The 14,412-nt window shown below is 39.3% G+C and overlaps 1 protein-coding gene across 2 annotated transcripts in view; it reads left to right on the forward strand.

Annotated features, from left to right (window-relative positions):
• Positions 1-14,412, forward strand: part of Agl (amylo-alpha-1, 6-glucosidase, 4-alpha-glucanotransferase) — an 85,822-nt gene that overhangs the window by 49,885 nt on the left and 21,525 nt on the right. For both annotated transcript variants that reach the window (XM_029563839.1, XM_008833693.3), the window contains exons 18-27: positions 184-308; positions 400-512; positions 625-759; positions 3,021-3,151; positions 5,609-5,745; positions 5,993-6,126; positions 7,324-7,499; positions 8,230-8,332; positions 9,794-10,019; positions 11,669-11,780. In XM_029563839.1, the coding sequence (XP_029419699.1) occupies positions 184-308; positions 400-512; positions 625-759; positions 3,021-3,151; positions 5,609-5,745; positions 5,993-6,126; positions 7,324-7,499; positions 8,230-8,332; positions 9,794-10,019; positions 11,669-11,780 (1,392 nt within the window). The remainder of the gene's footprint in view (positions 1-183; positions 309-399; positions 513-624; positions 760-3,020; positions 3,152-5,608; positions 5,746-5,992; positions 6,127-7,323; positions 7,500-8,229; positions 8,333-9,793; positions 10,020-11,668; positions 11,781-14,412) is intronic.

A 14,412-nucleotide genomic window follows, 5' to 3' on the forward strand; every position in this document is an offset into this window, starting at 1 on the left:
TTTTGGAACCAGGGCCCCCTTGTGCCCCCAGTTGTCCTGGACCTCCCTAGGTAGCCCAGGCTGCCTTTGAACTCAGAGACCCCCCTGCCTCTGCCTCCCAAGTGCTGGGATTAAAGGCATGCGCTACCACGCCCGGCTCATGTGTACTAGAATGATTTTTTTTTAATGTTTATATATTCCTAGGCAAAATTGAAGAAGTAGTTCTTGAGGCTAGAACAGTTGAGAGAAACACAAAACCATACAGGAAGGATGAGAACACCATCAATGGAATGCCAGATATCACAGTAGACATTAGAGAGCACATCCAGGTATGTGGGACACTCATGTTTCTACTGTGTTTAATATTTTAAGAACATAAAAATTATTTAATGAATGGCTTTCTATATTTTTTTTCTCAAGCTTCATGAAAGTAAAATTGTCAAACAGGCTGGAGTTGCCACAAAAGGTCCCAATGAATATATTCAGGAAATAGAGTTTGAAAATTTATCTCCAGGAAGTGTTATCATATTCAGGTATGTTAATTAGACTTCAAACTGTTGAGTTTATCTGTGTTAAAAGTAGTTTGTATATCCTGTTAACCTTGACTAACCTGAAAATTAACTGTTTTTTATCAACCATATTCAGAGTTAGTCTTGATCCACATGCACAAGTGGCTGTTGGTATTCTTCGAAATCACCTGACACAGTTCAGTCCTCACTTTAAATCTGGGAGCCTTGCTGTTGACAACTCAGATCCTATATTGAAAATCCCCTTTGCTTCGTAAGTATGCCTTGTTTTGTATATTTACCACTTTAATAAGCTAGTGAGTTACCACTGGCCTGATTCAATAGCTTTGAGTGCTCTGTATATTTGATTCTCAAAGTATAGTCCAAGGGCAACTGGTGTCAGCACAGGCCACTGCTAACATTTCACCCTGTCCTTTATTGTATGTATGTTCATATGTGTGCCCTCATGCTTGTGTGCTCTTTCTCTGTAGATTATTGGTCTATACACGCCTGCATATGCACAGTTTTTCTGAACTATATGAGACTTATTGCACGCATTATACCCCTTACCACATCATTTTGTAAATGTCAACATATCCTTCCATTATATAGCTATATCCTTATATATTATACAGCTGTAGAAGGGCAGCCGAGGCAGAAAGCAAAGCATGGCAGAAAACAGCAGTTTTCTAAGTTGAGACAGAATGAAAAGTGAAAGAAGGAAATACCTTCAAGAATATAAGTGTTTGCAGGAAATAGTGGTTGTATAAACTGAAACTGAGCAACTAGAAGACCAAGAAAGTACAGTGTCGATTGTGTTCACTTGTGGCCAGTCCACAGTCACATTTGTACAAAAAAAAAAAAAAATCAAAGCTATGATTATTAAGTTTTCCTCCGTCCAATGTCAGGATGTATTTGTTTCCAAAAAAATTCTACTTTCATAAATAACCAAACTGAGGGTCAGTACAGCCTTGAGAAAGTACCAGAAGGAAAAACAGAGGCAGAGTCTACATGATTTCTTAAGTGGTTAACTTTGATGAGCTAACTTTGATTATCCCTTTCCTGGCCCTTGATAGAAATTTTGAGTTTAAGTCTAACAATATCAGGTCGATGAGGTGGCTCAGCTAGTAAAGAAACTTGCTGCCAACCCTTATCGCCTAAGTTTGATCCCCAGGACCCATATGGTAGAAAGAGAGAACTGACTCCCAAAAGTTAACCTCTGACTTCCACATGCATACAGCATACATGGCATGTGCACACCCACACACAAATAAATAAATGCATTAAAAAAAATTTAAGCTGGGTGTGATGGTGCATGCATTTAATCTCAGCACTCAGGAGACAGAGGCAGATTTCTGTGAAATTAAGGCCAGCCTGGTATACATAGCGAGTTCCAGGCCAGCTGGGACTACAGGGAGACCATGTCTCAAAAAACAGGTATGGTAGGCCCATACTGAAGGATATCTGGGGACACAAATCAGATTCTATAGGCCATATTATATATATAATGTATATTATATATATATGAGTACATTAAATTGGGTGGAGGGCAGTTGGGGGGGAGATACGGCTGGGGAGGGGATCTAAATGCCATAAAACTATGTTGTTTGGGGGTTTGTTTTTTTGTTTTTTGTTTTGTTTTTGGTCTTTTTGAGACAGGGTCTCTCTATAGCCCTAGCTGGCCTGGAACTCACTATGTAGACCAGGCTGGCCTTAAACTCACAGAGATCAGAGATCCAAGATCCACCTGCCTCTGCCTCCCCAGTACTGGATTAAAGGTGTGCAAGTGGGTCTGGGCTATATAAGAAAACTAGCTGAGGGGCTGGAGAGATGGCTCAGTGATTAGGAGCACCGACAACTCTTGCAGAGTACCCAGATTTGATTCCCAGCACCCACATGGCAGCTAACAACCAACCATCTGTAACTCCAGTTGCAGGGGATCCAATGCCAACTTCCAATGACTTCCGTGGACATTGCATGACACAGGTGCACTTACCAGGTACACATGAAAGGAATACATTCATAAACATAAAAATAATAAATAAAATTTTTTTTTTGGTCTTTTTTTTGAGACAGGGTCTCCCTGTAGCCCCAGCTGTCCTGGAACTCGCTGTGTAGATCAGATTGGCCTTGAACTCACAGAGATCCGCCTGCCTCTGCCTCCCGAGTCCTGGGACTAAAGGTGTGCGCCACCACGAATATTTTTAAAAGAAAGAAAGCTAACTGAGCATGAGCCCATGAGCAAGCCACAGAGCAAGCCAGCAGTGTTCCTCTGTGGTTTCTGCTTCAAGCTCCTGCCTCAGTTCCTGCCCTGACTTACCTCAATCATGGACTGTGTGACCTGGAATTCTAAAAATAAACTCATTCCTCCCCAAGTTGCTTTTGACCAGAGTGTTTTATCATAGCAACAGAAAAATAACTAGAACAATATATTTCCAAAATATTTAGTGATTATAATGCAGATTTTTTTGTTTTAATTTACAGCAAGTAAATATCAGTATATTTAACTAGTGGCCTTCATTTTGTCATTCTTAGCATTGCCGCTAAATTAACTTTGGCTGAACTAAATCAGATACTTTACCGATGTGAATCAGAAGAACAAGAAGATGGTGGAGGTTGCTATGACATACCAAACTGGTCATCCCTTAAGTATGCAGGTCTTCAAGGTAAGGCTAGAGCTTTGGACTTTAGTGATCATCTTTATAGAAATGAATATAGAACCAGACTGTGACACCTGAGTTCAAATTGTGACTGCTGGCTGTTCATTGACCTCTAAACCTCATTTCTAAACCTCATTTCTGCCTCATTAAAATATAAAAAATAGCCAGGCATGCTGGGACATACCTATAATCCCACCTACTTAGGAGGCTGAGGCAGGAGGATTACAAATTTGAGGCTACCTGGGCTACAAGGGAGACCCTATGTCAAGAAAGAAAGGAAAAAAGAAAAACTGTAAATAATGTTACTTAGAACACTGTGTGTAAGGTGGGCTAGAGAAATGACTCAGTGGTTAAAATACTTGCTGGTTTTTTTGTGTTGTTTTTTTTTTAAATAGCCCCAACTGGCCCTGAACTCAGTATGTAGACCAGGCTGGCCTTGAACTCACAGAGATCCTCCTGCCTCTGCCTCCTGAGTGCTGGGACTACAGGCATGCGCCACCACACCCAGCACTTGCTGTTCTTTTAGAGGACCTGGGTTTGGTTCCCAGCACCCACATGGCAGCTAACAACTGTCCATAAGTCCAGTTCCAGTGTATCCATCACCATCAGTAAAGCAGACACAATCATGTCTACCACAAAGGATTGTGGTTAGGGCTAAAGCAGCTAGTACTTACAAAGCAGACCTGGTTCAAAGTCAACGCTCAGAAATCATCAGCTGTAAAATTCCATTAAGTAAATTGTGCCTTGAGAAATAAGAATATAGATTTTTGTCTTTTTGTAGTTCTTGTCTGCAGCTTTGAAAACCAAGTATATAACAACACTCTGCTAAACATTTCTGAGACTTAAAACACCTTTTTTTCCCTAAACCATTCTTATTTTCCACACAAAATATTTTGTGCTGTGAGCAATAAAGAAATGTGTTGCCAGTTTTAAGCTTTTCTGTCCTTTGTCTGGTTCTTCATTCTCATTCTTTTTAGAGCGCTCATGAAGAAATTCTGCTTATTCTTTTTAAATATAATTGCCCTTACTGATTTATTTTTTACTTTATACTAACCATTTTCCCCCCTCACATAGTTCATTAGTTTGAGCAGCCCACAGCATTTTTCTAGCAAACTGTTAACAACAGCCTCAAATTAGATAAAATTTAATCACTGCATTGATGTTTCTCATCTTGAATTCAATATTCTGTTCTCTACTTATAGTCTACATTCTGTTATGCTGAAATCTAGGATTCCATTCTTTTTATCAGTAGCCAGTAGTTGTGATTTATAGATGCTTTCCCATATTCTCTTTGGCATACCACATTCGTTTTATTTCCATACTTCCCACCCTGTTGTACAACTGCGTGCTTTCTCTAAACCAGCCAGCCAGCTTTGTACCCTCTTACTGCCTCCTGCACAAGTCATTTCATCCCACTAGTCACTGCCAGCTCTGTTCTCATTAAGTCATTCCATATTCATCAGTGGGACCAACAAATGCTGAGCAGCAATCTTCTTCCCTGAGGTTCTGGCACGTAGGTAGGACATATGAGGGCATTGGTTTATGATGTTTTGTTTTCCATCTTTTTTGTGTATAAGGTGTTTAAGGTATATTCACCAAAGAAAATTATAAGCTCATTGAGGGAAAAAAACCTACATATTAAATTCATTGCTTTTAATTTCTCAGAACATGCCACATTGAATAAATTCCAACTAAATAAATTTAGTTAAAATGAAGCCAAATGCTATTTTAAGGTGGAAAATACTCTCACTGAGTATTGAAATTGTTCTCTTTGAAATGCTATATATATATATAGGAATGCTAATAATTTTAACTGAGAATTATGCCTAATAATATTATATCATCAGTAGCTCAATTTGATACTTTGTTAGTTTCTAAGTGTCTCCTATCATATTTTAAATATTCCTTCTGAAGTAGGCTTCATTATTATTCCCCATTAGTGGTCTTGCTTTCTCTGAAATCAGTTATGTGATTTTCTTAAGTCTTGCCTGAATATTAACCTACCACTTCTTAACTTAATTGAAAATTGGGCATGGTGGCACACACCTGTAATCTCAGAACTCAGGAGGCAGAGTCAGGCAGATCTCTCAGATCAAGGCCAGCCTGGTCTACATAGAATGTTCCAGGCCAACTGGGGCTACAGGGAGACCCTGTCTCAAAAAGACCAAAAAAAAACAAAAAAAAAAAAAAAAAAAAAACCCAGACTTATCAATTTGATGCCTTAGGGCAGAGAAACCATGCCAGTTACCTTTGAATATTATAATATTAAAATTAAAAAAATAATAAGAGCAATCCCAGAAGTTCAGAGTCTTGGGCAGGTCTATATGGCTCTTGCAGCAGTAGAGTCCTTCAGCATCCTTTGTGGACTGAGCCCTGATGTCTGCCCACATGTGTGTTCACTCCAAACCATCAGACAAGCTAAGCATTTTGACTCTGTCAATAATGAAATGTCTGAATTTTCAGGATTAATGTCCGTATTGGCAGAAATAAGGCCAAAGAATGATTTGGGGCATCCTTTCTGTGAAAATCTGAGGTCCGGAGATTGGATGATTGACTATGTCAGTGGCCGGCTTATTTCACGATCAGGAAATATTGCTGAAGTAAGTAGAGTCAGATTCCAGTCCAAAACAATCAAGGGAACATTAAGAATTACAGTACCATGTTATGTATAATATTTACATGTTTCCTTGAGCCGTTTTCCTTTCTTCACCACCTTTCAGTTCTAACAAGTGGTAATCTAGTTAATGGATCAGCTGACCAGTAAAGTTGCATGTTTGGATTTAACTCTTAAAATATGCCTAGCTTGAAAACGTAGCAAATTAACTTTTTATATTATTTCTGTGACAGGTTGGTAAATGGTTGCAGGCTATGTTCTTCTACCTGAAGCAGATCCCACGGTACCTGATCCCCTGCTACTTTGATGCTATATTAATTGGTGCCTATACCACTCTGCTGGATGTAGCATGGAAGCAGATGTCAAGGTATATCCCACATAGCTAGAGTGAGCGGGCATGATTGTGCAGAAACTATATAGAGTCATTTTTACATGCTCTTAAAAGACCAAAACCTGAGAACTATCATACTCTCGGAGCTGAAAAGTTTTTAAGTGGATACTAAATTTATCAGTATGATTTAAACATATAAAACACAGTTTATAGAGTTTGGGTGGAGTTTTGGGAGGGTTGTCTGTTTTTGTTTTTGTATTGAAGGCTGGTGCAAGCTCACCATCTAGCCAAGGATGACCTTACACTTCTGATCCTCCTGCCTCTACCTCCCAAATGCTGGGATCACAGGCCTGCACCACCATGTCTGATTTATGTGGTGCTGACAATCAGACTCAGGGCTTCATGCATGCTAAGCGAGCACTTACCAACTGAGCTACAGCCCCCAAGCTTAGATTTGAAAAATCTGTTCTAGGGCAGGTGAAATGGATCAGTGGATAAAAGCACTTGCCATGAGAGACTGATGACCTGAGTTTGATCCCTGGTATCCCCAGTGGTAAGGGAGAACGAACTCAAGAGTTATCCTGTGACCTCCGCACATATACCATGGCACACACCTGTATACATGCACACATGTGCACAATATTTTTAAGTCAGGCTTGGTGCACACATTTGATCTCAGCACTTGGGATGCAGAGGCAGGTGAATCTCTGTGAGTTCAAGGCCAGCCTGGTCTCCATAGTGAGTTCTAGACCAGCTGGGGCTAGAGGGAGACCCTGCCTCAAAAAGAATCCTTCCCAAAATATGTGTATATATATTTAAAAGCTTTTTTATCTGGTCTATAAAGCCTATAAAACATAATTTGGGAAAATTAAATTATTTTATATTGTTTCTTTTTTTTTTTAAATGTGTGTGTGTGTATTTTTTTTTTTCCTTTGAGACAGGGTCTCCCTGTAGCCCCAGCTGGCCTGGAACTCACTGTGGAGACCAGGCTGGCCTTGAACTCACAGAGATCAGCCTGCCTCTGCCTCCTAAGTGCTGGGATTAAAGGTGTATGCCACCACACCCAGCTTTATGTTGTTTCTGTTTATTCATAGTTGTTAAATAGCATACATAAAACTATATTACCATTTTTACACCTTTCTGTAGAAAAATTACTTAGCAAAAACAATGTAATAAGATTGCTAAAAGGGTTAATGTTTTTGCAAATAATCTTCAACTTACTATCTTGTACAGCTTTGTTCGGAATGGTTCAACCTTTGTGAAGCACCTCTCTCTGGGTTCTGTCCAGATGTGTGGAATAGGAAGATGCCCTTGTCTGCCTCTCCTCTCCCCTGTACTTCTGAATGTGCCATACAGGCTAAATGAGATTACAAAGGAGAAAGAGCAGTGCTGTGCATCCATAGCTGCAGGTAAGGAACTGGGTGGGAGGTTAAAAGATGTAAGCTGATAGTATTCAAAAAGGAAAACCTATAGGAAAATGATTTTTTAAAATATTTTATTTATTATTTTTATTTTATGTGTATGAGTATATTGCCTGCGTATAGGTAAGTACACTGGTGCCATGCAATGCACACAAGGACAGAAGAGGCTGTCGGATCCCCTGGAACTGGAGTTATAGACAGTTGTTAGCTGTCATGTGGGTGCTGGGATTCGAACCCAGGTCTGCTGCAAGAACAACCAGTGTTCTTAACTGCTGAGCCATCTCTCCAGCCCCAAGAAAATGATTTTTAAATTCATGACATTATCCAAGACTTTTATGTCACTGCTTAGTAAAATTTCATGGCTTCTCAATCATAAAAATAATAACAAGACTTACTACTTAATTCTAACCATGCACAAAGCCCTTTTGCATGCTTTTTATTGTGGTTATTAATCCTGTCTTCTTCACTTGCCCAGTGCTGGTGTTAATCTCCTTTGGGTCACAGATGCCTTTTAGAATCTAATATGACCATAGAACCCCAGTCCTCAAAAGCTGACATAGTACAGACATAAATTTTGAAGAGCATTTTAGAGGTTTACAGACTCCTTGTAACTTGCCTTTTTACCCTCGACTTAGAGTGAGTGTATGTAATGATGGGATTCATGAGCTATAATGTGTTATTATAATTAACATATTACTTTGTGATCTTTTTTTGTTAGGCTTACCACACTTTTCTTCTGGTCTTTTCCGCTGCTGGGGAAGGGATACTTTTATTGCACTTAGAGGGATGCTGCTGGTTACTGGACGCTACTTAGAAGCCAGGTAAGAGAGCCTCTGAAATGCTGCCAGGCGAGTTTAGGTTTCAGTGTTTGCTACACATTTCAGTCAAGCCTTCGCTCTTACCCATCTGTTCTCAACATTTGACGAGTATAGTTTCCTTAGAAATGTGTGTGTGTGTGTGTGTATGCAAGCATGGGTGTCATGGTATACATGTGGAGGTCAGGGGACAACTTGCAGTAGTTGGTTCTTTTTTTCCATGTGGGTTCTGGAGATGGAACTTGGATGCTGTCTCACAAGCTTCAGGTTTTTGGGGTCTGTTTGTTGTTGTTGTTGTTGTTGTTGTTGTTGTTATTGTCTTTTTGAGACAGTCTCCCTGCAGCCCCAACTGACCTGGAACCCACTGTGTAGACCAGGCTGGCCTCAGTCTTACGGAGATCCACCTGCCTCTGTGTCCGGAATGCTGGGATTAAAGGCATCCACTACCATGCCCAGCAAGGCTTCAGGTTTTTAAGTTTCATTTTTCTTATGTTCATTTAATAGGATCATAGAATTTCAAAGGAGAAAAAAGACCTTTGACGTTACTAAGTTCCATGACAGGATTATCTTCAGTATTTGTAAATTTATCTAAAAACTTTATAACCATTTTATGTCTTCATAAAGAGCATTGCTGACTCTGAGTCTCTGAAAATAAATTATATCAAGCCTTCCTCCATTTGTTGTTAGGCTTTGCAAGCTCCAGTTTGATGCTTTCCAGGCTTAACACAGTGATTTCTTATATCACAGTAATGTAAGTGAAGTTATTGGTGATTAAAAGAAAATTCTGCAGCTAAGACAATCAAAATTCATTAATATAGACCTAGGAATAGAAAGGGTAGGGTTAGAAGTCAGAAACTGTTTATATAAGATCTCTAAGTAATTACCAGCAGCCTAAAACCAATTTTTTTCTTTTCCTTTTTTTTTCTTTTGTCTTTTTTGAGACAGGGTCTCCCTATAGCCATAGCTGGCCTAGAACTCGCTATGTAGACCAGACTGACCCTGAACTCACAGAGATCCACGTGCCTCTGCCTCCCAAGTGCTGGGATTTAAAGGCAAGCACCACCATGCCTAACAAGTTATAGTTTTTAAGACCAGCTTCTGCCCAGTTGCTTTTTGGTTTTTTGATTGTTTTTGGGGGTGGGGGTGGGGGTATACATTTACTTTATTCTTGAAATCTACTATTTAAAGTAATAAAATGTATATTCAGTAATTACTTCTATTTTGAAATAGCATTAATTCCAATTTCAAAAGTAGAATCTAGGGCTATGGTAGACCTTAAAAATATTCAGCTCAGCACCTGACTCCAAAGATGCAAAACCTGTAGCTGAGTGGGGAGCTCCCACTACCCCCAGCTCATTAGAGAGAAAATCTGGGCTGGAGGCTGGGCATCTCCAAGACATGGTTTATCTTCAATTTTTTAAGTATTTGTTTTCATTTCAAATGATCTACTTACTTCTGTTGTTTTAGGAATATTATTTTAGCATTCGCTAGTACCCTGAGGCATGGTCTCATTCCTAATCTCCTTGGTGAAGGAACGTATGCCAGATACAATTGCCGGGATGCTGTGTGGTGGTGGCTGCAGTGTATTCAGGATTACTGTAAGATGGTTCCAAACGGTCTAGACATCCTCAAGTGCCCAGTTTCCAGAATGTATCCAACAGATGATTCGGCTCCTTTGCCTGCTGGCACACTGGTAAAGATCATTTCTTGAAATAATTTTTCCTGGAATATGCCTTTTATTTTCTAAAACAAAAAAATTAAGAATTCAAGTTGTAAGAATTGAAGTGTCAGTCTTTTTTCAGCATATGTTGGTACTCTGAGGCATTGCAGGGATAACACTTGCATCTTGTCAAAACAGCACACAATGTGGTAGAGGAGATCATATGTACCTAACATTAACTCTTGCAAAAAGACCTAGAAGTGCTTGCTATGTAGTCTCATAAGTAGCAGGTAGGTGTCAGGCAGGATTTTAGAAAATAGCTAGAATTTCACTTAAACTGAGTCTTAAAAGGTGAATAGAATTCAGAGAGGTGGGAAATTACAGAGACACATTAAAGACAAAAGATGACTAGAATGTGGCATCTGCCTCAGTGTGCCCAAAGCCCTGGGTTTAGTCCTCAGCACAAGAAGATAAGAAGGACACTGCCCAGTCTATTGTGGCTTTTTGTAGGACACAAGCAAGTGTAGTGAGAGACTGAGGGATGGGTGAACCAAATTGTAGAGGACCTTGAAACCAGTCTAGCATGTTCATGGTTAATCTCGTGGACAATAGTGAATAGATAAACATCTTTCAGCGGTTTTTCCTTCAGTCAGGAATATAAAGTAATAACTAAGTTTTGCTGCTTCTAACCTGCTTTTATAATTTCTTTTGTATGTGACCTTGTTGGGAGGTATGTAGGCTACTTTAGGATAGACTATGTATGTTTCCCTGTGATATGTATATTGTGAAGCACTCAAAAAGCATTTACCCCAAACTTTTTCATGCATCTCCTGTTGTCAGCTGGCACATTTATATTACGTGACTGGGTACCTGTTATCAAATACGTCTTTATTTCATACATAACCTGGATTATTTTCCCACAAGTTGTCAAAAAGTTTCTTCTGACCTGCATTTTAAAAGTACTGTACAATTTTTATAATTACTAGCAGAATTCCTATATGGTAGAGTTTTAGTTTTATTCAAAGGTTTTTAAATGAAATATGCTTAAGACATATGAAAATTCTAAATGTTTTGCTTCTAGTGTTCTTTATCTTATTTTCAAAAATATAGTTACGTATCTCCCTCTATCACCCTGAGTATGATACTTAATATTTACATGGATAAAGAAAAGTATTTATAGGCTCTTATATTCACTGTAACTAGTTTTCTAAGTCATGATAGCTCTCCAGATATGAGAATAGCAGCTTGCCGTAATTGACCCCTCTGACCTATGTATGCAGTTGAGTAAGAACAGCAATGCCAGCTTACAGTGTGGGTGCTCGAAGGCAAGCTGGGTGTGTGATCATTTATCACTCTGCTTGAAACTATACAAGTTAACTGGATTCATGTTCAGATACTAGCAAAGTTACAGATTGTCTCGTGCCACAGACCTGAATAATTAAAACTATTAACATTAAACACTCACTTGTAGACTTTACTTTTAGAGACCACTTCTATAGTTCCTAAACACTCATTTACCAGACACTCTTATTTGGTGTATGGGAGCTGCTGCTTTTCCCAGCCCCAGCCCAATCCCTGCTTCTTCCTGAAAAGGAACATGTATTTTCTCACAGTACTTGATTAGGGGAAGGTAAAAATGTAATCAATTTCTAACAGAGGTAACATTGTGATGTCTCCAACAGGATCAGCCTTTGTTTGACATAATACAGGAAGCTATGCAAAGACACATGCAGAGCATTCAGTTCCGAGAGAGAAATGCTGGTCCACAGATAGACCGAAACATGAAGGATGAGGGTACGTCATTTTACCTCCATGGTTAGGATTTGCTAATGCTATAAAATTAGACCTCCTGATTGTTCCTTTCCAAATGTCTGTGTGCATGCTGGGTATGGTGGCCCACATCTTTAATCCCAGCATTTGGGAGGCAGAGGCAGGCAGATCTCTGTGAGAACAAGGCCAGCGTGGTCTGCACAGTGAGTTCCAGGCCAGCTGGGACTACAAAAAGCCCTGTATTAAAATATTGGTGTATGTGTATGTGTGTATGCAAAATCTCAGGCTTTAACATGAAAAGGACTAACAGTATTCCTGATCTTACCAAGGTTTTGCTGCTAGAGAAAAGATGAAATTTTCTATGTTTTATCAGCCCATTTTAAAGCTAATATTGGTGTTGTATTTATAACCATAATGTTGGTATTACTAAATTCTGCCTGGCGTGGTGTTACATGCCTGCAATCCAACACTCTGAAGATGGAGGTAGGAATATCATGAGTTCAAGGCTAGCCAGGACCTCATAGTAAGACCTTGCCTCAAAAAAAAAAAAAAAATAGAGTTACATTGGACTGGGAAGATGGCTGGCACAATAAAGTGCTTGCCTCATAAAAAAGAACACTGAAATTTGGAATCCGTGTAAATGCCAGGTTGGTATGGCAGCTTACGTCTAATTCCAGCCTCTGAAGGCAGAGACACAGGGATGATCCCTAAGCAGGCTGGGTGGAGAGACTAGTCATATTGTATCTGTGAACTCTAAGATGAGAGAAACCCTGCCTCGAAGAATAAGGTAGAAGAGGGAATGAGAAAGATTCTAGACATGAACCTTGAACATCCATATGCATGTACACACATGTACATGTTTATGTACACATGTGAACACACACAGCCAAATAATTAAAAAAGAAAAAAAAATGATTTTACATTCCTATTTTTTTCTAAATGACAGGACTGAAGAAGTGGCTTCCTGAGTGATTACAGCTACTAGGTGGCAGAAGGGGGATGTCACCCATAGATTATCTCTGTGTAGGTCAGGCTGGCCTTAGCATCTGTAAAACACATTTTGTAAAATGGTTTATTTGTATATCAAGTTAAAGTAAATCTACTGTCTGTTTCATTTGTTTTTATTTCATGTGTATGAGTGTTTTGCCTATACGTATAAGTGGACCCATATGTGCGGTGCCTGCAGAGGTCAAAAGAGGGTGTTGAATCTCTGGAACTAGAGTTACTGATGATTGTTGTTAGCTACCATATTGTTGGGAACTGAACCCAGGTCCTCTGAAAGAGCAGTCAGTGCATTTAACCACTGAGCCATCTCTCCAGCCACTCAATATTTTTTTTCTTTCTTTCTTTCTTTCTTTCTTTCTTTCTTCCTTCCTTCCTTCCTTTATTTATTTATATTTTAGGAGAATGCATGTTTTGTATGCATGGATGTAAGTGCACCACATGTGTGCAGTGTCCATGGAGGCCAGAAAAAGGTGTCAAATTCCCCTAGAATTGGAACTACAGATGGTTGTTAGTGGCCATATGAGTACTGTGAATGGAACCCTAGGCCTCTGCAAGAACAGTCAGTGTTTTTAGCAGCAGGGGCATCACTCCAGCCTCAGAAATCCTATTTTCTGATCAAGAGCATCTAAGCTTGATCACTTGGGACAGAGTTTTATTCTATAGTAGTATTTTCGATTTCCTCTACATGTATCTCTCCTCATAAATTCCAGGAACTTACACTTTCAGGATATTTCCTTCATCTCTGCACATCTAGGATTTCAAGCATATTCACTCAGAAAAAGTTACTTTCTGAGCTCCTTGGCATCTGAGCATGGATATAAAGTCATCAGGTCTCATTCAATGGTAATGTTTTTCACATCTTCTAATTCTTATTACTAATTTTTTATCATTTTTTAAATTTTTAATAACTACATGGTTAGAAGAAGCATTTCACTACAGCTTTAACATATTCAGTAACATGTTCCAGAGCAAGAATACATCTCTTTCACAAGTGGGTGCAAGTTTCTAGGTTCACAGTTAAATTAATACAGTTATACAATATTGAATCAGCCCTGTAAGACATAAACTTGAATGAATTTTTAAACTTTAAAAAAGATCTAATTGTTTTTGCTACTAACACTGAGATGTTGGCGTATGCATCTCTAATCCATATGTGTCTGATTATTACTAGTCATAATCTGTTGCACTTGGATCCTTGGCCCCTGTGTATGTCTATAAAGTCATCAGGTAGATTTCAATGGTAATGTTTATCACCTCTACTAATTAGCATGACGTAATTTCCATTCTTCCTCCTCAAATAATACATTTTTAAAAATTTGATTGTGTGTGTGTGTGTGTATCACACAGAACATCCCAAACCATCTTATTCAACTATACACCCACTTCCCAGATGGCACCCTCCCGTAGCCTCCCTCCCCCGACTAGAGCCCTTATACTCTGATATCCCTGCTACTGTCTGCTGTGTGGTTGGAACCCCCAGCCATTCCCCACTACTTGCCCTTCTGGTGAGTCTAGTCAGCCTTTCTAGAGATCTTTATTTTAGGAGGGTCAGCTGTTCCTCATCTAGCAGCAATCACTTGTCAATATTCATTTAGATAAGATTGGGGTCTGTTGTTCATTTTCCCAGTTCTATGCTGGGTTACTATCTGAG

The sequence above is a fragment of the Nannospalax galili genome, unplaced genomic scaffold, assembly GCF_000622305.1.
Source record: "Nannospalax galili isolate Female #2095 unplaced genomic scaffold, S.galili_v1.0 scaffold255, whole genome shotgun sequence".
Taxonomy (NCBI): Eukaryota; Metazoa; Chordata; class Mammalia; order Rodentia; family Spalacidae; genus Nannospalax; species Nannospalax galili.